Source organism: Poecilia reticulata, linkage group LG2, assembly GCF_000633615.1.
Source record: "Poecilia reticulata strain Guanapo linkage group LG2, Guppy_female_1.0+MT, whole genome shotgun sequence".
In the NCBI taxonomy this organism is placed as follows: domain Eukaryota; kingdom Metazoa; phylum Chordata; class Actinopteri; order Cyprinodontiformes; family Poeciliidae; genus Poecilia; species Poecilia reticulata.
Window position 1 is genome coordinate 22,864,908 of NC_024332.1, and position 24,433 is coordinate 22,889,340.

At 40.2% G+C, this 24,433-nt stretch overlaps 2 protein-coding genes and 1 long non-coding RNA gene across 3 annotated transcripts; all 3 read right to left on the reverse strand.

Moving 5' to 3' along the window:
• Positions 1 to 580: 580 nt before the first annotated feature.
• LOC108166939 (uncharacterized) lies at positions 581 to 7,033 on the reverse strand. Its single transcript, XR_001777330.1, has 6 exons — positions 6,895 to 7,033; positions 6,734 to 6,816; positions 5,176 to 5,496; positions 4,702 to 4,959; positions 3,598 to 3,655; positions 581 to 1,328 (listed from the first exon to the last, which is right to left on the reverse strand). It is a non-coding gene; the product is annotated as an uncharacterized LOC108166939 (long non-coding RNA).
• Positions 7,034 to 8,453: 1,420 nt separating this feature from the next.
• On the reverse strand, positions 8,454 to 9,836 carry LOC103481970 (beta-crystallin S). Its single transcript, XM_008437830.1, has 3 exons — positions 9,725 to 9,836; positions 9,262 to 9,504; positions 8,454 to 8,862 (listed from the first exon to the last, which is right to left on the reverse strand). Exons 1-3 carry the CDS (start codon positions 9,731 to 9,733, stop codon positions 8,590 to 8,592), a joined length of 525 nt encoding a protein of 174 aa, XP_008436052.1. The 5' UTR covers positions 9,734 to 9,836; the 3' UTR covers positions 8,454 to 8,589.
• A 4,133-nt stretch (positions 9,837 to 13,969) lies between these two features.
• Positions 13,970 to 23,787, reverse strand: tbccd1 (TBCC domain containing 1). Its single transcript, XM_008437817.1, has 9 exons — positions 23,584 to 23,787; positions 20,289 to 20,353; positions 19,935 to 20,201; positions 19,682 to 19,840; positions 19,428 to 19,544; positions 18,183 to 18,432; positions 17,902 to 18,088; positions 16,417 to 16,947; positions 13,970 to 15,429 (listed from the first exon to the last, which is right to left on the reverse strand). The coding sequence occupies exons 2-9, from the start codon at positions 20,349 to 20,351 to the stop codon at positions 15,237 to 15,239; spliced, it is 1,767 nt and encodes a 588-aa protein (XP_008436039.1). The 5' UTR covers positions 20,352 to 20,353; positions 23,584 to 23,787; the 3' UTR covers positions 13,970 to 15,236.
• Between the last annotated feature and the right edge of the window lie 646 nt (positions 23,788 to 24,433).

Consider the following 24,433-nt stretch of genomic DNA (forward strand, 5'->3'; position numbering starts at 1 on the left):
GCTCTTTTGGTAGAGCATCATACCAGAAGTGGTAATGTTCCACTTGTGAAAGTAAATCTGTTAAACACCTTAATTTTATCACAACATTTTAGATTTACTGATGACATGTTACAGATAAATGAACCTCACTTGATAAGATAGTAAGGAGCATTAAAAGTTTTGAGCGTCAAATATTCTAAATGCCAATTTGCACATTGATTTTAGGAATAAAATAGCTACTAGTTCAAAGCTATGAGCAAAACCATCCATCTAAGCTTCATGTCATCACTCTGTCAAGTCATCTGTTTATTGTGTGTGTATGTCATTTTATTTTATTTTTTCCTTGTATTTTACTTATACTAAATCATATTGTGCTTCATAGGCTTCAGCATATTAATTTAATTACAAATGTATTTTAAATTAATTAATTGAATTAGCTGATTCATTTCCATGGAACTTAAAATCAATTTATGGGTCTTTTTTTGTTTGACCATGACGTACATGGCAACTTTAGTCAACTTAACATTGTTTGTGACAATAGCATAACTTCACAAATCTGTAGTTCCTCTATGAGATAACAGCTAGATGAAGGGACATGATGCAAGGCAGACAAATATGTATTCACACTGCTATTCATACAGCTGAAAAAAATTCAGAATGTTTTTTTTCTCAATAAAGTTGTTTAAGTCACCTCTTAGAGGATGCCGACAACAAGTTATATTGTTACAAAAAAAAAGAAAGAAAGAAAACAAGGCACATTATGTATGATGCTGTGTGGTTTAAAAGCTACTGTATTTAATTTAAAAAATTACTTTATGATACTTAACTTTTAATAATGTTTGATTAAATGAATTTTCCATGCAAAAAAAAAAACAACACGTTTGCAGATGCACCACTATACAACAGAAAGATAGTGAAAATATCAAAGTTCAAGAATGACAAACTTAAGACATAAGACCAGACCTGTTACAGACAAATATCAGAAAAGGGACACTAAATTATAACTCGGTTCATGATGTATTGAATTCGTGATGATTATTCTACAATATTTTCTGTATAAGAATTTATATTTTAAAATTTCACTTCGGAAATTCATTTTTCATGTGAATAAGCTAAGCAAGTAGAATGTTTCTTTTCAATCAACAGAACAGGGATCACTGCATCCTCCACTTTTGGGAGAGTGAGAAGTTCTCAAGTTTTTAATATTTTATTCTTCCATCCATCCATTATCTGAATATGATTATCCTTGCAGGGTCTCCAGTCGGGCCGGTGTCGATCTCCAGCCAACAAGAGGCAAGCTGTTGCCTCTTGATTGCTGGGCAGAATGGTCAATATATTCCTCTTCACAACTGAAAGTCAAAGAAATATCAGTTAATGGAAGAATTACCACTGAGGCACACAATCCATATACGAGTAAATGGGAACAAAACAACACCAACATCACCAGATCTTTCATTGAACTAGCAGATTCATCCTGGCAACTTAACATCTCAACTTCTTTGTTGAGCTCGGGCGGACTGGCCATCTGTGAGGTCTGGAGTATCACAGAGCGCCTGGATGGCCGGCGGCCTCCAAACAATCAGCAGGGGTTTTGTGTTTTTTTCACTCCAGCAACAATGTCATACACACCAGCTTTTTGCAAAGAATAAGAAATAGCACTGGTTCATGGAATGGTCATATACTATGCGTGAGCATTTCACGTTACTTTGACACATACACAACGTGCAAACAATGCACATTGTCACATACTTCAGAAAGTATATGACAAAGTAAACAGCAAATCAACACTGCGTAAAATACTGTTGTTTGTGTGGTGGGATGGTGTTCCACCCTCCCCCACTCTGTGCACTGGGCACCGTTGATTGGAGGGCGGGGCGAATGCCTTTAAAGTTGGGCGGGGCGCTGCAGGTTGCGTGAGTCTTTGTTTCTACCACTGTTGCTACGGTCGGCGGCTACATGTCGGCTTGGTCGACTCGTCTGCGATCTGTTGCTCTGATGGCGTTGCCGGCTGCAGCTGGGGGTTGCTGTGGCGTGCGGCTTCGGTCTGGTCCTCACCTGCTGACCCGCTTCCTCCCGGGTTAGGCTGTGTTTCCACTCCTGGGCACCTGATTGTGTTTGGAGTTGCAGCGCTTTGGACGCTCTGCTGTCTTGTCTTGCCGTTGTTTGTTTGGGCCGCACTCAACTAAACCTGTTGCTGTGTGGGCGGGGCGATACTCCTCTGGCCCCATCGAAGGGCATTTGGAAGCGGATGACAACTATTTGTTCCACTGTTCGAAGCATTTTCTTTTACCGTTTTGTTGTGTTATTGCAGTACTAATTTGTTTTCTTTTGCATTGCATGGTTTTTTGTTTTACTAATTTCTTTTGCATGTTTGGAATAACCGAACTTGTCTGTCCTTTTTCCTTTTGTTCCAGGGACCGAGTAGTAGGCCTGAAGCCTCATTTTTAAAAAATGTTTTAAAGAATTGTTTAATAAAATATTGTGCACTGATTAAGTCTGTGTTCGGGTGCATCTTGTCACTTTTAAAAAGATCTTCACCTGCTGGTCACATTTGGAACTTCTGTTAAGGTGCAAAATAATCTGTTAATGTCCTTCTGGTACGCATCACATCCAGGCAGTGTAAAGCTGCATTCAGAACAAATTTGAGCTACAGAGGCATCTGGTTTACATGGAAAGCCTATGCAGACTGGGCTGCATTGAGAGTCTGTTTGAAGAGTTTGAAGCCTTTGGAGAGTTTGACATTTATGTATGAAGGAATTTTTCCGCCATAATCCAAGAGTGCATATTTTCAGTCTGAAAGCAGGATTTCATATCTTTCATTCTCAAAACCTTTAAAACTTTTGCTTACATTTTTATTTTGAAAGCAGGACTTTATGTCTTCTCAAAATTGTACTCAAAACTTCTCTTTGTGCTCAGGCTTAGTCTCTGCTCGCTTACGAAACATAGAACTGCCTTTTGGCACAGTCGCCTGGCAACCTCTGTCAATAGGATGAAAGCATTGTACTGGGTGCGTTTGTTTCTTTCTTGCCTGTGTGGCTATTAATTGGAGCAACCTGCGCTAGCCACTGGATGTAGAGAAACAATGATGTCAGCTTTCTGCTCCGTAGTACATTAAACATCTGCCAGCTGTGTACTACTGATCGCTAACAGCTACTGATCTTAGGATTTTGGTCACCCAACTAAAGACAACAATCACAACCTGTGAACTGATGACACACAGTTCTAGTCATGATTAAAGTACTGTAGGTTATGATGGTTGAGATTACAGCCAGGGTAGAGGATGACACTCGCACATCCAGTCAGCCTCACCTTATTTTATTTTTCTCAAGTCAAATAGTCACAGCTTAGAGGGTTTTTTACCTTAAAAAACCCTCAGAACACAACAACCCTAATAATACAGCGAGTGTTTAAAGACAAAAATAGCAAAAACAGAAAGTGTCTCATGTACTGTGACGAAAAACCACTATGTTGAGCTACCACAATGTGGACTGGAATCATATACATTCATCAAGATCACTGGTATTGATGTAACTTGAGTATTGTTGTAACTTGTACTGTAGTGAGTCATAACTAAAGTACTGTAAAATCTGTGCCAGGTGTTGGTAACTTTCCATGTACCGATTTTTGTGGGACAGTTTCATCCAGGGCTAACCAGATTTTTTCCTCCCACCCGTCACTGTTGGAGAATAAGCAGACAATGAAGAATTAAAAGACTTTTCCAGGGAAAATAACACATTTTAGGGCCATAAGACCAATAAATACTGAAAGCATAGAACATAAAGCACATAGCACTGTGGCTAGCATTTTGTAGCCACATTGTTTTTAAAAAGTGGAACAGAAGATTATATGATACATAATTGAAATGACTGGAGACTTGGGTCGTACATTACCTGACTGGTTCAAGTCTTACTTAAATAACAGGAGCTCCTTTGTGTCAAGAAGTATTTTTTCATTTGAGCAAACATAAGTGGCATGGGGAGTACCCCAAGGTTCAATCCTGGGCCCTTCTTATTTTATATCTGCAACGTGCTGCCAGCTAAGGTTATAACAGGGAAGATTAGTTACCATATTTTTGCAGATGACACACAGTTATACATTACATTGTCACCAGGTGACCATCCAAGCAATAAGCAGATTAACTTAACAAATCAATGCTTGAAGGTGCTATAACATTTTCCATCTGAACAAAAATAAAACTAAAGTTACGATATTTGGACCTAAAGAGGAAGAATCTGTAGTTAGCCAGCAGTACAGTTATTACAGCTAGAAACTAGTGACCAAGCCTGAAATCTGGGTGTGGTGATGGACTAGACCCTACAGTACATGCACTTGACTGAACAGGAGTTGAACTGCCAGACCATCCAGGTGACTGTGCTTGTCATGGAGAGAAGCATAAAATTTATCAGGTAAGCACCTGTGCTTTTTACAGTGGTTTGTTTGAATAAAAAGTGTATCTATTGTTAACAGAAACATCTGCATTAAGCAGAATTTTATTAAGATATATTTGTGCACGCAATAAAAAAACACCACTTCACACATAATAAACAATCTTCAAAATCTTCTCTTTTTTTTGGCCTCCAATTTGGTCCATGTTTTATTGGCTGCTGATGGTCCACATACCCAGTGTACTTTTGATTAAATATCACTCAGATGGCAAGCTTTTAGAAATAAAGCTAATATGAATGATCAGGTTGTTTCATTTAAAATGACGGTTTTACTCACCACAGCTGGTCACCTTCATCTCTGTAAAGGAATTACTGATGTGATTACTGATTGAGCAGACCAGACGGCCTGTTTTCTTCGATCCCAGAAGAATGGTGCTAGCTGGAATGTTTCCATACATCTTCTCAAAGCCTTTCAGTGGTCGTCCATCCAGAGTCCATTCGTACCAAGTATTGTTACCTGCCCCAGAAAAGCAGAACACCCTCTGCGTACCCAAGGACCCACATTTAGAGACTAGCCAGGCAGAAGACACAGGAGCTGAGAGAAAAACCACAGAACTATTATTTAAATATTAAATTAAGATATAGGCCTTTCTTCCATTTGATGGGAAGTTGGAAATTAACAGAACAGACATGACAGCTATATTTTACATTCTATGTATGAAATACAATGCTATATCTTCATAACTTCTATTAATGTATGAGAAGAAAAACAAAGGAAGCAGAAAATGTAGGAAGATGAACAGTGGATTACCTTCGACGTACAGCTGCAGAGCTTTTGAGCCTTCATATTTTCCATTTTCACTAATCATATCAAGTTTATATAGACCATTGTCATCCGCTGTCAGGTTAGTGATCCTAACTGTCCCACTACTCGGAAAAAAGTTAAACCTGCTATCTCTTGTACGGCTTACAATCTTGTTGGCCATCCAGCGCAGTAACACTGAGCGGTTCTTTACCCACTTGAAATAAGGTATTTTTGAGGCATCATCCATTATCTGAATGTTCAATGTTCCTCCCAAGGATCCATAGCATTTAACTCCATTTAGCTTGGCAACACAGGAAGATTTCAAACCTTAGAAAAGAAGAAAAATGAGAAGGAAAATGTGTTTGTATGAAACAAGTTGTCACAACCCACAACAGCAAGTCTTGACCTTGAACCTGAGCTATGATTAATAAAAAAGGAGTTGGAAAGTGCAGCCAGCTGATAACGCTTATTGGCTTATTGGCTTATTGCAACTCCAAATCCAATACTAATCACAATAACCCTCAAATATTACAATATACTAGAGATACACCAATCTGAAAATTTAGGCAGATATCAACATCCCATATTGGCACAGGTATTATAGCTGCTAATTATATTATTAGCTAGACAGGCCTAGGTTGTTCTGAGCTATTTTTGTAGTAATGTTCTCCTAGGCTGAAGGTAGAGGAGGAAAAACTGACCACTTTTCCAATTTTCTTCTTCTACTCCTCTCAAATTTGCATAATTTGCTGTTATTTCAACTGTTAACTTTGTGTACTCAGTTATTTTTCTTTCCACAGGAGCTCCACCTGGACTGGTGTCCTGTTTAGCCACGATTCCTTCCTGGAGGAGGACATCTGATGAGAAAATGCTTTTAATAGCAGAAGTTCTCCATCTTCTGCTTTAACTTGTTACTGACATGAACACTGAAATAATTCAACATCAGTTTGTCTGTTTCTTCTTGTGTATTCTGCTCTGTCTTCTCAAAATCTCAGTCGCCCATGGCAGATGGCTGCTTGTTATTCCTACTACTACTACTGCTATTATTATTATTATTATTATTATTATTATTATTATTATTATTATTATTATTATTATTATTATTATTTATTAATAGTAGTAGTATTTCTGTTCATTCTATACATAATCATTTCCTGCCAAAAAAAATGCTTCAGATATCTCATTAAAAACGACAAATACATTTAACATTTATTCTAACAACGCGTGCACTGACTTCACATGACAAGAAAAAACTTTATCATCAGCCGGGATTAAATAAGGTATTGATAACTGAAAGATTATCGCCCACACAGTAATGATGTGTGTGTGTGATAACATCTTAGGCATCGGCAAATGAAGACTTTTGGTTTAAGAAGAAAACTCTAAGAATATCCTTTAAATCAACAGCATTGAAAAACCGAACCGATGTAGAAAATATTAGACAATGTGTCAATAAGAGATTTCAGGGGGGGTTTTCTGTAAAGATACAGCTAGCTATAATGTATCAGAAAACCAGACAAAACAACCACACAGGTGTTATGTGAAAAAATCACGAAGAGCTCACCACAACAGACTCCTATCAGCATCAACTGCAGACCAATCACAGCTTTCATGCCTCTATAAAGATGAGCTTTTGTTGTTGAATAGCTGTTAAAATAAACATATTCTACAGTTCATAGCATGCCCTGTTACTGATTAGCTTCAGAAGAAAAACTGTACAAGTACCTTTAGTTCAGGTAATAGTTAGCTTTTTCTATCACTCAGCTCCTCTGTTGGCAGCCCAAGGAAAGAAGCTGGAGTCAGAAGCAAGCCAGAGACTCGTTTATTCTTGACCACATGTAAAGTTGTACAGCCTTTCATGCAGTGTTAACACCACAGAAAGAGCCAAGTAATCAGAGTACTTTACATATTTATCTTCTTTGGTAAGTACGCCCCGGACGATAGGCTGGACTTAGGAACGCACCGCAATCTATTTGGCCGTATGCTAATACTGTGGGCCGGCCAGCTTCTACACTTCAAGTTACTACAATGTGATACAAATGTTGTGTTTTGTTTCAGGCATCTGACTGATTACAGCAGACCTACTGATAGCAGAAGACCTTGAAGATATTACAGTGCTATTATTGTAGCAAATAAGTGAGACAATTTTTCCAACAGTGATGTGACATATTGTTGGCCATAGCAAAGCTCAATATGGCGACCATTTTTCAAGATGGCTGACGCATCTGACGGGGGCCTGCTGTTATAGGTCAGATAACTTGTAAAAAAATAAAAAAGAATGTCCCGTCTGGGTTTTTTTGTTGTTGTTGTAATAATATGGTAAGTGAAGGTAATGTTGTCCAATGCAGTTGAATATTAGACTAGCTTCCAAGATGGCTATGACGAAAGTCACATTTTGTGGTATCTCAGCTGTTAACAGCTAAAAAATGTTTTTTATTTCTTCCAATACTACATTTGAGGGTCAGAGAATTAGACAGTCACATTAACCTATAAGGGTCATATATAACGAGACAAACTGAGAGAAAATCATATTGTAGTTAACGGTCTGTTCATAGAAAATAAACATACACATAGGTTACATAGGGTTTGTTTATGCAGTTACATTAAGTAAAGGGTCGCTCAACTTACACAAAGTGGTTTGAAAAGATGAACTTGGCACCATCAAGCCCACACTTGTGGAATGTTCACTTTATGAAGCAGTGGAACAACATTTATTTTTTCTTTACTGGAAGTGCATGAAATATGTTTTGAAGTCATTTTAAAGCAAAGCATAAACTTGCGAAATTTAGCCAAGTATTTGAACAGACAGCTCAACATGAAAACCTCAGGTGAAGCTACACATGAGTTTATTTAGGCTTTTTTTGTTTGGGACACTTTCACTGTAATGTTTCTCACAGAAGTTTGAACTACAACCACGTTGTTAATTTTTGTGCACTTGTAAATAAAATCCTTCCTTTCTCATCTGAAACATTGGGTTGAGTTTGCCTTTCAGAGTATCTGTTAGTGGTTTAGTTTCAATGAAATTATGCTAATGAATATACTTTATACCCCTTTAATTCCTTTCTGTAAAGTAAGTATGCCACTTGGGCACATTGGCTACATAAAATATTGTCAGTGAGAGTACAAAGATTTGAGACTAATCCGATTTTTGAATATAGACATAATGGCTGGTTATGAGCCACTATCATTCTCCAATATTTTTAAAGAAACAGCAATAATAGCATTTCTAGTCTCATACTTGGATTTATGACTTTAACAGCTCATATGAAAACTCTAAAGACAAGTGATTTTGTTAATAGTTTTATTTATAAGAGTTCAAAACCACACCTTGGTGGAAGTGTGACATAACCAGCTTACAGCAGTCAAGGCCTCTGATTTACGTCACTTATGGTACGTGGAACAATTTGGATTGAGTTTCAATCATTCAGTGAAGCGCCTGAAAGACTGCACCAAAGGACTGACGGCACCCCAGTCACCAGGCTTACGGTACTCTCCCTTCTCCAGGAAGTACTGGCGTCCGGTGTAGTTGGAACGCTCGTAGAAAACCCACCAGCCATCAAAGACCTTGCAGGAGTTGACCTCTCTCCAGCGGAACTTCTCCAGGAGCGAGGGGCAGTCCTCGGTGGCCTCAACGGCCTGACCGCCGAAGTCTGCCTTCTCATAAAGCTGCATCTTGTACAGGGTCCCACTGGTCTGGAAGCAGAGGGGAACATGAGGAGATAGGGAGACACAGACGGGTGTTTGAAGGGAAAAGGTGTTAGGAATGAATAGAGCAACTGGGTGGGGGGGAGTAAGAATAAAAGATAAAGGAGACTTGATGGGCAGATGAAATGTCCACCAAGCAGAATTTCAGGTTACGTCATGTGATCGCAACCGTGAACAAGCAGCGTCAGCTCACAGCTTTGATTTTTAGATGAGAGACACTGCAGACTGAGGGTCACACAGGGAACACATCCTTTATTGGTTATTGACTGAGCCCTGCAGGCACTGGTTGCATAAATGGCACTCCATGAACTCAAACATTTTACCCCGCACTGCAGTCATTGTGGTCCAAAACCCCAGTTAGTATAGGTCCAGAACAGACTGACTTACAAAATGGACTATCTTGCAGGAGCTGAGGCGGTCGTTGAGTCCCATCCAGCGCTGGTACTCCGGGTACTCTCCTCTGGTCAGGACATACTGGTAGCCCATGTAGTTGGGCCTCTCGTACACCACCCAGGCCCCACTCTCCACTCGGATGGAGTTGCAGCGGCTCAGGTATGTGTGGAAATCTGAGCAGTCACTGTCACACTCATAACGACGACCCTGAAAGTTCTTGTCCTCGTAGAAGATAATCTGGAGGAAAACATTTAGTGTGTGAGGCTCCTCCGATGTGTGGCTCATCTTAGACAACAGTATGGATTACTTTTGTATTCTAGGTCTACCGAAAAAGCTAAAGAAACATGTTTTTTTCTGTAGACTTAACCATAATTGGAATACCCCCCCACAAAACCCTTTCCCAGTCCAGAGCCAAGAGAAGTTTGGAGCAGACACCCTGAGCCTCATGCTAACTCACCCTGCCCATCTTGGGTATATTGCTTGGGACCGCCTTGGTGATGCTGAGCGACGACGCTGGTGGATTCCCTGAGGTCTCGGTGTTGACTGGCCTTTCAGCTACTGCTTTTTATACCCCAACACTCGCTCACATTTATGAACAGCAACAGTGTTAGTACAAGGGGAACAATCACTTTGTCATGAAAATGAGATCCAAAAATTGAGTCAGTGATTCTAGTGCTATTCAGTTTTTCCAGAAAAGCATGGAAGGATTACGGCATAATGGTACACGTCCACTGGCTGGGTCCAAAGCCCACTAACACATGGTGAGAGCCTGCCAGCTCATAACTCGGCTCTACTCTTTGGATTCATCCACATTCATCCATCCACTGGTTATGTAAAGCCATTCTGGTCTATTCTAATTTTTACAGAAATTGTGGTTGAAATAAGACTTTCATTGAAAACAAAGAGATGCAATCCAGGGGCAACTAGACAAAATGTTACTCAGCAGCTAAGGGAGTGAAAATGATTCACATTTTAACACAAACATTATTGTATTTTAGTAGAATTTTATGTTGCAAACCAAGGCAAAGTAGTGCACAATTATGAAGACTTTAGACCTGAGTTTCTTTCAGCTTTGCAAAGCCAGTGGCTGAATTGTTTTGACCTGAGTGTATTTTAGACACTGAGGTTGTAGTCTAAAATACTACAACCTCAGTGTCAGATTGCAACATCCGTGAATGTTGAATTTCAAGTCTTGCGCCAGGTTCTGAAGTTGATCAATGTCTGGACTTTGTCTGTGCTCTAAGCCATGGATAAACTTTGATCTGAACTGATCCATCATATCTCTGTATCTCTGGCTGGATGTTTGGTGTCGTTGAGCTGCTTGAGCAGTGTTTCTCAACCTTTTTTGGGCCAGCGCCCCCCTAGTCTTTATCCAGGTCCCTCACTGCCCCCACCAAAGAATTTGTAGGCTACTTTGCACTGACCATTGTTTTATTATTAATATTACTATCACTATTGTAGATGTTTTGATTTTTATGCTTGTTTCTGTATTTATCATCAAAAAATAATTTCCCAGAGAACAAAAAAGCCATGGGAATAGAAATTATTTAGGTGTCTACAAAAAATGAATTGACAATTCAAGTTAAAATTGGTAGGTCTAAAGGCAGCCAGAGTGGAAAAATATTCTTATTCTTTGCCATTTTCTAGTTGTTAAATATTGCACAAAATAACCAGATGAAAGATGTTCAACATGCCAGTTTAAACTTTGAACTATTTGCAAAATGACTGAGTTCTGCAACATTAAAACATGGATAGAACTGTAACTACATTAATCGTAGCTCTTCTTCTCTTTAGTGTTTCTGTCGGTATCTGGTGGTGCAGCTCTGTGCTGCCTTCAGGAGAATGGGACATCAGAGTATTATCCATAAAACTTCACCCACATGGCATTTATTGTGCAAACAAGAGCTTTCAGTGGAAAAACAAAAGTTCCAGATCCTTTTAATGCCATACAAATATGAGACAGAAACATGGATAATATCTTTATATAGACTATTGATTTATAGATTAATAGTTTTACTGGACAGAAATTAAAAAGAACAAATCTGGTTCTTAATCAAATCCTAATGAGTGAAATTGAACGTGTCATGGAGTCATCAGCCTCATGACATTAACACTGACATGAAAAATAATATTGAAGAAATAAATATATCAAATCTAATTACAAACATAAATAAGTGATCAGTTATTTACTGTTATGGTCCAAGATATATTTATTCTCAGTACTAGATATGGTCTCAACAAACCCATGACATTTCAACAATATTATTTTACCTTTTATCTGGAAATAGTGTCTGTTTATTCTTGCCATACTCTGTATTAATTATTGCTCTAAAGGTCTTGCCATACCAGTTTATTCCTCTGTATTTACTTTAGTTTATTCTTGCATTTTGTTCTTCATTAATTTCCACTTAGTTTCTTTTGATTAGTATTATCCTCTCTTGGTTTATTGCTATGTCCACTTTAGTTTCTTTCCTGTTGCTACATTTATTTGATCGTTTATTGATCATCAGTAATCTTCACTCATCACCTGCTGCACTGCCTAATCCACATCATGTGTTAATTTTTCACTGATTCTGTTTTTATGCCATAATTCACATCTAGTTCGTCGCTCCGTTTTATGTCCCACTTCTCCTGTAGTGGAGTAGAGTTGTCAGACACTAAGGTGGGTAAGGAGAGAGGGAGAAGACGTGCAGAAAAGATAATCAGGCCGAGACTTTTACCTGTAGGTGTGTTTCTTTAAAACCTCCTGTTCTTCCTGAAACTCCACCTTCAGGAAGTTATCACAACATGGCTCCGACATTGGCCCTTTAATGTTTTTACCAGCATTGCTCTGAGAAGTAGCTCCTATAATGAGCTCAGCAGACGTGTTTGCTAATTGCTGCTGGCTAGTCTGAAGGAGCTGAGTGGGGGAGTCATGTGTTCTGTGAAGTGGAAGCTTTGAAAGTTTATAAATACCTACAAATACGTATGAAAGGAAGATTTAATTAGTGTATTTTGTCAGGAATGTAAATTTACATAGATTTAGCTCAAATGAGAGACACACAGGAAGTTAAAATATTCTCCTTCATTAATTTCGATGAGAAGGATCACATCCCCGACTCCAACATCTCTCTGCTTGGCTTTCTAGCCAGGCAGAGATTTAAGAGAAGTGGCAAAACCAAATGACCTGGATTAGCAGAGCATGACAACTGATGGTGTCGTCCAGGACATGTTACTGTGGAATATCATCTCTGCTGCGGAGATGTTGAACTGTTAGCATGTCAGGACAGTCATACGATTGTTACAGCAACAGCATCTTTAGTCAGAGGAGTCTTCAGGCAAGACTGACTGCTATTGGAGATCCTTCCTCCCCACAGAATAACCAACCACAAACTTTGAACATACATGGATGAAATGAGTGACGGCACTTAATTTCCTTTTGGGATAAAGGTATTTTTGAATAGAACTGAAATAGCTACATTAGTACTTCCAGGAAGTATAAGCCGGGATTAGGTCCATCATGGTTTCTAAACCTGGCAGCAGGAGAACAAAGAGAAGGCGTTGTAGTTCTAGCAAACCTTTAATTAGTTTCCACTTGATCATAAACAGTCCTGTACTTATTACAGAGCAGCTACAGCAGCAGGGACATTCAGGTAGCAGACATTTGCGGTAAGGCCTTTTTTTTTCAGTGTACACATCTTCAAATGCATAGTGTTTTACAGTAACTTCCCTCATCAACACAAAGCAGCAGCAGCATTGCAAAAACACTCAATCTTACCATGTATTCTTGGTCTGATTTCTAGCGTAAATATCTTAGAACACCTGAAATAAGAGACATACATTTTCAGTCAGATATAGGAGCTTGTTTTAACTCAATTCCTTAATGTTGATGAAAAAGTTCTAGTTCCACTGGCAGATTATTTCACTTATAACAAGGGAAGAAACTTCAGTTATAAATAAAATAATCTGCAAATGGAACTAGTACTTTTTCATCAACATTAAGGAATTGAGTTAAAACAAGCTCCTATATCTGACTGAAAAGTTTCTTGTAAAATAGTTTGTCTCATTTCAAGTAGACCAAAAATACTTGATTTAGTGTTTTTGCAGCGAGCTCTCTGTGATCAATGTGTGTTGCACATAAACTGTAAATACGCTGGAAGCTAGTGAGTGCAAATAAGCTAGTGAGAAACACTTCGAGGTAATACATCTTCTAACGGAGGGTTTATGAAAAATAATCGACAGCTGATGTTCACAAACATTCATAAATGTCATGTGAAATTATTGTGTTTGTAGCATGCTTGTTACTTGGCACACGTCAGCCCAGCAGGTTGTTCCTGCTGTAAGAACAGGGTAAATCCACACTGAAACAGATAATGGGACGTACATCTGCCAGGAGGATCACAGTGCAGCGCCACACACCAAGTCTCCCCCTCCCCTCTTTTTTATTTGTGTCTCAACACTTTTATCCAACTGGCTGTAGATCAGCATCTGCCCAACCCTGCTGAGGGTAACTCAGACACAGAGCCTGGGTGGCACTGAAATGCAAAAAGAAATAATAGAAAGAAACAAAAAAAGACAAGTCTGACCCATTGGCATTGTGTGTGAAAAGGTGTGTTTCAAAATAAAAGGTGGGAATTTTGAAGTAGCAACAACAAACAGTTGGATTTCCAAAGGGGAAATCTGATTCTCACCAATCACATTTTTAAATCCAACATGGCTTCCAAAGGTTTAAAATATGTTTATTTCTGCCTATCTGAGTTAATATGAAGCACTTTCACCTTGATGTGTTCCTGATTAACAGACATGGATAGCTTCCTGGGATCCAGGTGGAGCTTTTACAGACTAGTTTCAATACTGCTTGTTTGACTAGTTTTATTCTATAAAACGCAAAATAAGAAATACTACAATATCCTACACACTAGTATTAAACTTATCAATAATACATTGCATAGTGATCTATTTTAAAAGTATCAATATATTTTATAATTTTGGTAGTGTTAAGAACATTTGTTGCTTTTTTTTTTTTTTAACTTAAATTAAGATGATTTATCCTTTTGATTTTTGTGTTTGTACTATGAAACTAGTATTTTCACAGGATTTTCAAACTGCAATAGTCTCATAGTGATGGATACCGTACAGCTCCCGGTGTTTGGGTTTGGTCACCAACTGGTGATTAGAAGATCCAACTGGTTTTCCACCTTTTACATGAACGGGTTGTGGCGTATATTCCCAGATCCAAGTTCTGGCCACAGATGTAAATGAAACCCGACACAAAGACTCCACCAGAGCTTCTTCCTGGTTTACTGCTGCTCACTTTAGTTTCTACCGGCGGTTCTCGGAATATGCTACACTGCACTTCTGTTCAGAGTGCTCTCCGTGTGACTGGCTGAACCTCACAGTTCAGCCAGTAACAGCTAATGTGCCTCATGTTTACCTTGTAAGTCACCGTGGAAGGTAGTCAAAGCATGTGGAGGCTTCTGAAGGTTTAAACTATGTACAGTATTGGAAAGATAATGATAATGGCTTGTGGTGGAAAAGGAAACTGATTCTTAGAGTTTTTCTTGGTCAAGAAAAACTCTCTCTTTTTTTTTCCTGGGTAAAAAAAAAAAAAAAAACCTTCACAACTCTTGCTTTACTTTAACTAATTTAAGCAGCCCTTTGACCAAACAACAAGAGTTGATTTTCTCTAAATGCCCATTGAAATCTTGGCATATTTTCTAGTGCATTTTGTATTCATACCCCTTAAAAGTGTTGTTCCAAGAACAGCAACCCGTTGCTATGTTGCTCTACAACATGCCGATCTACTCCTTTGCCTGCTCTTTCACGTCGAGGACTTAGCTGCCTTTTCTGAGCCTGAAAACAGGTCAGACCTGAACCTGCAGCGCAGCAACTGCCCGAACCAGAACCCGTCACACACAGGATGCAGTCTGCCTGTACGGTGTTCTGGATCAGGTCAGAAACATGCCCTTACACAGCAGCGAGTCACGAGCTCAATAAGCAGCAGTCGTCTGGACAGGTTTGGCGTCTTTAACCCGGCTGGAGTCTGTCGCCGCTCCGTCCGAGTTCTTCTGAGAGTTGGCCATGGTTGGGATCAGGCTGTCCAGTTCCTGTCGGTGGCCAGTTTCCAAAAGCCACTCGTGGAACTTTAGCTCCACCAGCTCCTGAAACTGTTGCTTCTGCTCCCTACAAACACAACATCCAGGAAAAAAAAGGTTTAAAAAGTCAGGAAAGAGTTTCAGAGCCGCTGAGAGATTTTCCCTCCACCCGCCCCCCTGCCCTGCCACGGGTTCACTAGTCTGTCTGGGTCAGACAGCGCAGAAGAGAATAGATCAAATCCACATTGATCTTTGGGAGATATTTTCCATCAAACTCCTCCCTGGTTTACAGTGCACTGCTAAAGTATTCATACTCCTTAAAAGTTTTCACATGACAACATTGATCACCTTATTTTGGAATTTTATCCAAATGAACAGAAAGTAGCATATAATGATGAAATGGAAGGAACATTTTGAAATGAAATAATGAAAAGGTTGGAGACCTTTTACTCCGATAACGCTAAATAAAGTTGCCTCACCCATGTTTTTTAAATATGTGTTAAAACTGTCACCATGTTGTCACAGAGACAGATAACCTCTTCTTCTACCTCCTCCCAGTGCTCCTACTGCCATCTGCAGAAACAAACGGTCAAAAACAGTCAAGCAGAACCAGGAGGAGGGGTTTAGCGTAGTCAATCAATCTTGTGTACATGGTGCTACATGGAAACTACAGGAGAGCCGTTTATCTGCCATCATTGTTGCCTATGCTAACTCATCTTAGCATTTATGKTAGGCTCCTATTTGTGTAACGAACTGTAGACTAGCCAAGAAAAAGGGGGAGGATGTAAGCAGTGCTTACAGGAGTGTGATTAACAGCATTAAAACCCTCCTCCTGGCTCTGATTGGTTGTTTCGGACAGAGCGGTGTATTTCTGTAGATGACAGCAGAACCACAGGGGGAAGGCAGAGGAGCTTGACCTTTTCTCAGATAATCTCTCTCATACATACTGTGACAACATAGAGAGAGTTTTAACAAATATGTAAAAAAAACCTTATTGTTTATAAAAGTTGCATACTGCACTTTAATAATCAATCCACCAAGGATGGAGCGCTGCCAGGCTTTTCCTAATACCCACTTGTTCAGTCGGGCCTCCATCACTGTTTTCTGCCAGTTCTGTATCCTTTTCTGCTTTTCCCTCAGTGCTGCCTGGTAGGCAGGGGGCAGACCGCCAGGTACCTCGCACGTGTCACCTTCCATCTGGAAAGGCACAGCCAGCGTGTGAAACTCGGACGGGGGCAGCAGGCGGTAGCAGGTGCTGTCCAAGCTTGAGGGCGAGCTGAGTGGGGGGCTGGCGAGGCCCTCGGTTCCCAGAACCAAGGGCTGATCCCAGGCATTGGGGACCACAGCGAGCCCCACGCTGGCCATGTGGTCCTCCAGGGAGGGGTAGAAAATGTGGAAGGGAGCCAGGGTTATGTCGGAGTTTCCGGGCAGAAGCAGCGGGCAGGTGGGGGTAAGGGCGTGGACGGTGCAGCGCGAGGAGGCGCTGATCACCACCCTGCCGGCAACACACACCACACGTACGTTCTGACAGCTGTGGATGTGGACGCTGGTCTGGACTGGACCCAGAACCACTGTGCTGTCACGGCATTTGTCCACACTGACGGATCTAAAGAATGCAACAAAAACACAACACAGTGAGTTCATGTTCCCTGGGAATGACACGAGCTTACCGATAGCGATTCCATCATAGATCTCACTTATCGATTCGATTCCCTATCGATTCTCATTGAGTTAGGAAATAACTAAATTCAAAATGGAGATAGGACGAGACGATCCACTGAATTTAAGCATATTGCTAAGCGGAGGAAAAGAAACTGCTTAGTAATATGTGGGATACATGCACCGACATGCACCATGTTGTATTTGATTCAAATAAAGTTAAAGCTGGTTTAAAAAATTTTTAATCCTTTTGTCAAATGAACAATTTAACTTGGAGCACATCAGCGGTTTTTGTGCAGACAGATCTGCATGTTTGCCTTTTCAGGGAGGATCTTTCAAGACCCAAGGTGTGTAGCTGTAGAAACATCGCTCAGGTGTTATTTATTGTTTATCACTTTGGCATCTGTCATTTTACTCCTCCCTGCTTCAGGGAAAGAGGTTCCTAGAAATGTGGGAGAGCTCTGAGCCAGTATCATTCCAGCTGTCCTCAACTAGTCATTGTCAATAAAGTAGAACATTAAAGAAAAGTTAATATATTTCAGTAACTCAGTTCACAAGTTGCACATTATATAGATTACTTCCCAATAGACTATAAGTTAAAAAAAAGGTGTTTTTTTTTGTTTTGACGAAAGCACAATATTCAAGTTAAGAATATTATATCAGACCAATTAAAATATTCTTAATGCAGAGATGTGGGTCTAATGAAAATATGTTACCTGTTTAAAGGTTGTTATCAAGAGTTGCTTTTAATCTAACAAGCGAGCGAATCCATATTCCAGTTTATTGAATATGACTAAGTATTAATGTGAGACAGAGATCACTCATACTGCTGGCGCTAACATTAACACAAATCAGTGCCACTGCCAAATGCGTTCCCAGCGTTAAGAGAAGCTGGCTTCACCTGAGAGGAGATAGGAGGTATATGAAGGCATCAGAACATCTGTGGATCTTGATGTTGGCGCCGGTCAGCTTGTCAGATGTTTTAGCCAGAGTCTGTTTGATGACCTGGGACATCAGCACCATCTTGCTGCCGGGTGGGGCCATGTGGGTGTTGCGGGCTATCTTAGCTCTCTTCATGGCTCCTTCCACTGGAATGAAAAGACAACAGGTAGGGAGTCAAACACTTCCAGGCAGGCAGTCTGAAGGCTGAAGGAGTCTGACTGCCAGGAGACTCAGCGATACCTTGTTGGGCCCAGGCTAGTTTCTTCCCCGAGCGGAGGCAGGCGGTCATCCCAAACGGGTTGAGGGTGAGGTTTTGTTGGAGACATGAGAGGAGTCTGTGCAGAGGGAAGGAGCGGCTCAGCATGGAGTAGCCAGACGGTGTTTGGAGCAGCCCTTTGGTCAACAGCTTGTGGATGGGCTGGATGCCTTTTCCATGGCCAACTGAGCCCTCCAGGAGGAGGCCTAAACTCTGCACAGCTTCCAGGGAGATCTGATGACAGAAGGGTAATTACAACGCTTTAAATCTTTCTATGGCACAGAAATTCAGAACACGTCTGGTCAGAAAACATGGTGAACAAGAACATCTGTGGGCTTTAAAGGGGCAGTATTGTGTAAAATCAACATTTTTGAGCTTTACGACATGTTGTGATGTTATTCAGAACATACCCAGAGTGTTGCTTTAACTCTTCCATGCATGTTTGAAAAACCCTTTAATCACCCATAGCAACCATTCAGCTGCAAAACGCCTGGTTGAACTTAGCCCCGTCTTCAAGACACAGCTCCTCCTTGGAACTTCTGCCTCACAGAGTATCCCTCTCCCACTCAGCTCAGACTAGCCAGCAACAGCTAGCAAACACCTGGTGGAACTGAACATCTGGTGAACTCATTATAGGAGCTACTACTCAGTGAAGTGCTGGAAAAAACGTTGTTAAAGCGTTAATAGAGGAGCCATGTTGTGATGAATCCCTGAAGGTGGAGTTTCAGGAAGAGCAGGAGGTTTTAAAGACACAGAGGCCCAATTTCAAGGCATTAAATTAGAGACTAAATTTTCTTTTACATCATATTTGATATACAACATTTTTTCTAGCAACTGAAATTAACATAGTTACTTGATTGTGCTATAGAATGGCACTTTGTACCTGGAAAACACATGATACTGCCTCTTTAAACTTAGCATCAGTAAGACTTTATGATGTTTAGTGGGTTTATCTTATGACCTGAAACAACAGGTGAGGTTTCTTGGTGCTTGAAACCAAGCACCAAGAAACCAAAACAAGTTCCTAAATATCAACACAGCACCCAGGTTACAGATATACAAACAACATGCAAAGCTAACAGCTGTACATTGTCAAAAATATTTCACTTCCCTGTCTTCAAACACACATGAACATGAGTGACATCCCATTCCCAATTTATGGGATTTAACATGATGTTGATTGTCCTTTTGCAACTTCAAGTCTTTTTAGTAAGATAGCATAGACTCACCTGGGAGTCTCTTTTGGCCTGTCCTGACTGAGACAACTGCCCCGGTTCTACCAGCAGCTCCAAAATATCTGCCAAGTGGTTCTGAACGAACGACAGATGAGCCTGATCGTCCCAATTCTGCCAAACAAAGCCAGCAACAAAGAAGGGCTATAAGCAACAGATCAAAGAACCAGGAGATGGTGACAAGACCCGTGCTTCCAGTTTCAAGACAATAAACATTCAGTCGGGTCGGTCCCGTCTTTAGTGTCTTTCACCTTGTTCTGAGAGCTGGCCTTGGTCTCTCGCTCTGATGGAGAGGGGGAGCGAGCTCGGTGACTGGGCCACTCCTCACCAATCAGAGACGTCCGCAGAGACATGCGGTTCAGCTGCTGGATGTAGAGGAAGAGGAGGAACTGAAGCGTGTCCACTGACAACTGGGGACAAAGACACAATGTCTCAGCATCAACTTTGGGTTACATGAGAAACAATAATTGGTATTACCGCTCTCCGCCACTGGTGTCCTCTTACCTTACTTCTTTGCTGGTCCAACTCGCTTTTGGAGGAGCACTGGGACAGGCACTCTGCCCGCTCCAGCCTTTCCTCTGGAGTGTGACCCAAAAGCAGGTCGAATGTCTCTAAGTAGAGCCATGCCAGGTCTTCTGGAAGCTGCAGCTTTCCACAGGCGATATGCCGCCACATGGACCAGCTCAGGACAGGAAAGCAGCCTTCCCGAGTTTGAACATAGATTGCCATCTTCCGGAGGTAGTGCAGGCTGAGCTTGGAGGTGGGAGCCACCTGAAAATGGACCACACTCTGGGTCATTTCACACGTCTACATGTGTCTGGATGATGTCAAGCATTCAACCGGTGTCAGTGCGTTCACCTGCAGGGCACCCAGTAAGAAGGGCTCCATGCGTGGCCATATGCTCACACTGTCCGCCTCCATGTCTGAGGGGAGAGGGAGAGTTTTCACATGGTGCACAGAAGAAGTTATGAAAGTGAAATAAATCCATAGATTTAAAGAGGAGGAGCAAATTTGTTGCACGAGTAYGAATGTTTCCATCGATGTTTTTTTTCCTTTGCATTTTGGAGTATCGCAGCAGAAAAGGTAAATAGAAATATACAAATTCAAAAATAACTTACTCAATTTCGCAATAAAGCTTTTAACATTTTGTTTGAAGTGGTTTTTGGCTTTTTCCGAAAAAGGGTAAAAGCGTTAAAAGGAAGATGGAAACACATTTGCAAAATAAATTATGAAGTGGCGAATCACAGTCCCAACCTTTAGCACGTAGGGGAGAACTGTCTGCCTGGAGTGGCCGGCAACCGAAGCTCCAAGATGGGATGGRAGTGGTGGAATGCTGTCATGCACTGCTAGCTCTGTGAATTACTATAGGCATGACACTCAAAAATTTCTAAGTCCTACCCTCAAGGTCTGAGGGGAGGAGTCTGTCCATTTTTCTGAGATGTGTGGCCCTTGCTGGTTTGCAACCTTTGCACCTGGTTTATTACAGCCATTCGTAGAGTCAACATCTGACAAGATCACGCTTTGTGCAGCCTGCTGGATTCGCTCCAAACCAGTAGAAGGAAATGCTCCTAATTCGCATGATCTTTTTTTTGCAACAGTTTAAAAGTTCGCTCAAAATTTGCATGACAATTGGATGGAAACATAGCTACCGACTGCTATGAGAGAAGCTTCTTGCTCACAGGATCACAATCACACAATTRAAACCATCATCCTCAACGTTTCATTGAAGATATTTGAATTATATAAATTATGACAATAATTAATCGCTCTTTGGGAGGAATAAAGTATTTTAAATTGGACTRGATTGAAAGCAAGGAGTGACTTGCAAAAGTGTTCATGTTCCATCAATGTTTTTCACATTTTGTCATGTTACAACCACAGTTCACTGTGGATTTATTGAGGTTTTATGTGATAAAAAAAAAAAAAAAAAAAGGCATAACTGTAAAGTTAGCTGAAGAAATTGTTTCAAAGGATTTGAATATAAGGTTGGCCATTTATTGTATTGTTTAATATCTTGAATTTCTTGTATGAATTTTGATTAATCATTGACACAATAAATTCCAATCGATGTTTAAACAACAAAACTGTCCTTGTTAGGATTATTAGTTCTGCTATTTTTCTCCACCGTTTGTTCAACAAAGGTGTATCAATAAATAATAATACATTTGAAAATATGATTAAATGTAGTTACTGTGTGCACTTTAGTCATACATATTAYACTTAATTTTGTTACTGGCGTCCTAAAGAAGCACATAACAAACAAATGAGTGTGTTTTTTAAGAGYAGTATTTGTGTTTGTGCAGCTTTGATTGCTGTGCCATGCAGTCACAGCTATACTGTTACCTAAAAAATAAGTAATACGTAGTTCTTATTGTCATTTTTATCACATTAGTGGTAACTGTCCTGATAAAACTTTAAGTCCATATCACCCATTCCTATCTGATTTTTTTAAATCGCAGAAATCAAAACATTTTAGTGTTTACATGCAATTACTCCCCTTTTATAGAAATCCCTCTGAGTTATTTTTAGTTTGAGACCATATCTGTTGTGAATTGGTGCTGTGAAAATAAACTGAATTGAAAATTCAAAGCAGCTGATTGGTTTCAGAAGTTTTCCAGTTGGAGAACAATGTCAGAGAACACTTACTTGTGCACTCCACAAATCAGGCCTTTATAGAGCGACAAGAAAACAGAGTGTCATAAGCCTTAAAAGTTCAGTTTACAGCTTGAGAACACACCATGTGGAGGAAGTTGCTTCCCTTWGATGGGAAAAATTTATTTTCTGACAGCTGACGTTCTCATTCTTTCACTTTGTCATAGCAGTCTGTGTCGTATTCAGTAGTGGAGAAGTTTGACTGGACTTCCCAGGAAAACCTGCTGGAATTCACCGAGCCCCCAAAAGCGACTCATTCTTTCACAAATGTTAATAGAAGCAGAAGCAGGTGCTGGGTTTTAATGGTGACTCAGTTTTGGAAATGAAGCAGAAAATGATTACCTTTCATAACAAATGTTGTAAATCACAGTACCATGCTGCATGAGGCCCCTGTAAAAACGAACGCATGCCGTACTTTAACATGGGAATCTAAATGTGACAGAAATGTTTATAGCGCAACACCTGAACATGTGTGTGAACATGTAAGTGTCAATACTGTTCCCATGGTTACAACATTTACATAGACTAAACTGTCTATGTAAATGGTTAACCTAACATTGAACAGTGCTATTTTGGTCTGGGTATTTCATCCTGATACTCTGATCATGATTCACTTTCCCCTCATGTGACCCTTTGTTGTTAGGCCATATTGTCTTGATGTTTTTCTTGTGATTTGCTTTTTGCCTCTGTCATACTTTGAATTGAAGTACTTCATTTTCAACAAACTACCAGCTCCATATTTGTTTTGCAAAGAAATCATTATGAGTTAATAATGACTGTGAGGCTTTTCTGTGCTTGGAGTTAAATTTAAATCACGACAGAAGCCAGTGAAGACTGAGTCACCTTTCTAGATATTTTGTTGTAAAATAAAAAGCCCAGATTTATTTACCTCAAACAGTGTATGACAGTGTTCACAAGAACATATCAATTTGTAATTCTTATTTAGCCAAATTACAGAATATTTCTTTAAATATAGCCTCATAAGGTAGCTGCATAAGCACAGCTACCTTCYATAGCTGCACCATAGCATTGTTTTTTTGGAATGAAGCAACAGTTAAAACCTGCAGATTAGGCACACCTACTTATTCCAGATAGACAGGTATGCTTGTTTATTCTGAACATGATCCTCATTATGATGTTGCTCAAAGATTTTGAGCTTCTTCTAAAAGTGGTAACATTTATTTGTGCCTGAAGTCTGAACACTGACGGTGGAATTGGATGTGGAACATAACATAGTTATCTCCCAGCTTTGCTCCCATGACAACTGCTGGTGTCATCCACACCTGACATTTCATCTCTTCGTAGGGCGACCTAACCTGAGCAGCTTTCTTAAGCCGCACCACAGTAGAGAGTAAATAAATGAAGTAAATAATCATAAAACATTTTCGTGACGCAATAACAAAGGACAGCCAACTTGTTTTCCGAAAAGTAAACTTGACTAAAGTTCAGCTGAAAGCCGACGTTAGCTACAGCTGGCTAACAAAGCTAGGAGCGCTCTTACCTCCGAACTTTGTCCCACACAGGAAACGATGTGTTCCGTCCCTCGGGAGGATAAACTGCTGGGTCACGGTTTCATTAGACGAACGCTGATGTTCCGAGTTTACTTGTCACGGTTTGTTTTCATTCACACACTCAGTAAAGTTGAATATTCTTCCTCTTTGGCGCCTCCCTTCCCGACAAGCGGCGCGCGCAGCTCGCGGGAGCGCGCGCAGCACTTTGCAAGGTGGAGTACTGAAGGAGTTGGTATTAGCTCTGTTTCACCCTGTGTCGGGAGCGCGCACTGCAGCCATAGAGGCAAGTCACACCATTTTCTGATCGATTTCTCGATAAAACAACTCATATAATTATGTCAAGGTTGTAACTTTCAGTTTAATCGGCAGCTAACAGAATTGTTAAATAAATAAATAAACGAAATATTGTGTGAAGTTCTTCTTACACCGTTTTGTGTTGTTTTTTTAGTCGCCAAGAGAATCGGTCTTTTTCCAACTTTTGTCACTTAACATGACAATTAAACGTCAGTCCCCAAACACGGGTTTCCWACACGTTGTGTGTATTTATAATTGTTCACTGCTGATATAATAGGATGRAAGCTGGCTGATAGTAGGACACAAAAAATAAGACTTCCTTAAAACATGAGCGTGCAGGCTTTCTGGAAAATCCCGTTCTAATGTAAAATATGGCAGGTTGCTTGATAAAATAAATTTCTAGTTGTTAATTTTTGGTGGCTCAATCATACTATCATGTATAACAATCATTGAGAATTTGAAAACATTTGTTCTTTGCCAAAGTTATGAGGGGGGAACCAAATATTTCAGCTGAAATAATCTGTTCCCCCTCTATAATATGGGAGC

Excerpts from the sequence above, each read along its gene's own strand:
- LOC103481970 (XM_008437830.1), bottom strand. Across the intron at positions 8,863-9,261 it reads CCTGCAAGATAGTCCATTTT|ACCAGTGGGACCCTGTACAA; the intron begins GTAAGTCAGTCT and ends CTCTGCTTCCAG.
- tbccd1 (XM_008437817.1), bottom strand. The coding sequence starts at position 20,351 with ATGGAGGCGGACAGTGTGAGCATATGGCCACGCATGGAGCCCTTCTTA. Across the intron at positions 20,202-20,288 it reads TCTTACTGGGTGCCCTGCAG|GTGGCTCCCACCTCCAAGCT; the intron begins GTGAACGCACTG and ends GTCCATTTTCAG. Across the intron at positions 15,430-16,416 it reads ATGGAGGCCCGACTGAACAA|GGAGCAGAAGCAACAGTTTC; the intron begins GTGGGTATTAGG and ends TTGTGTTTGTAG.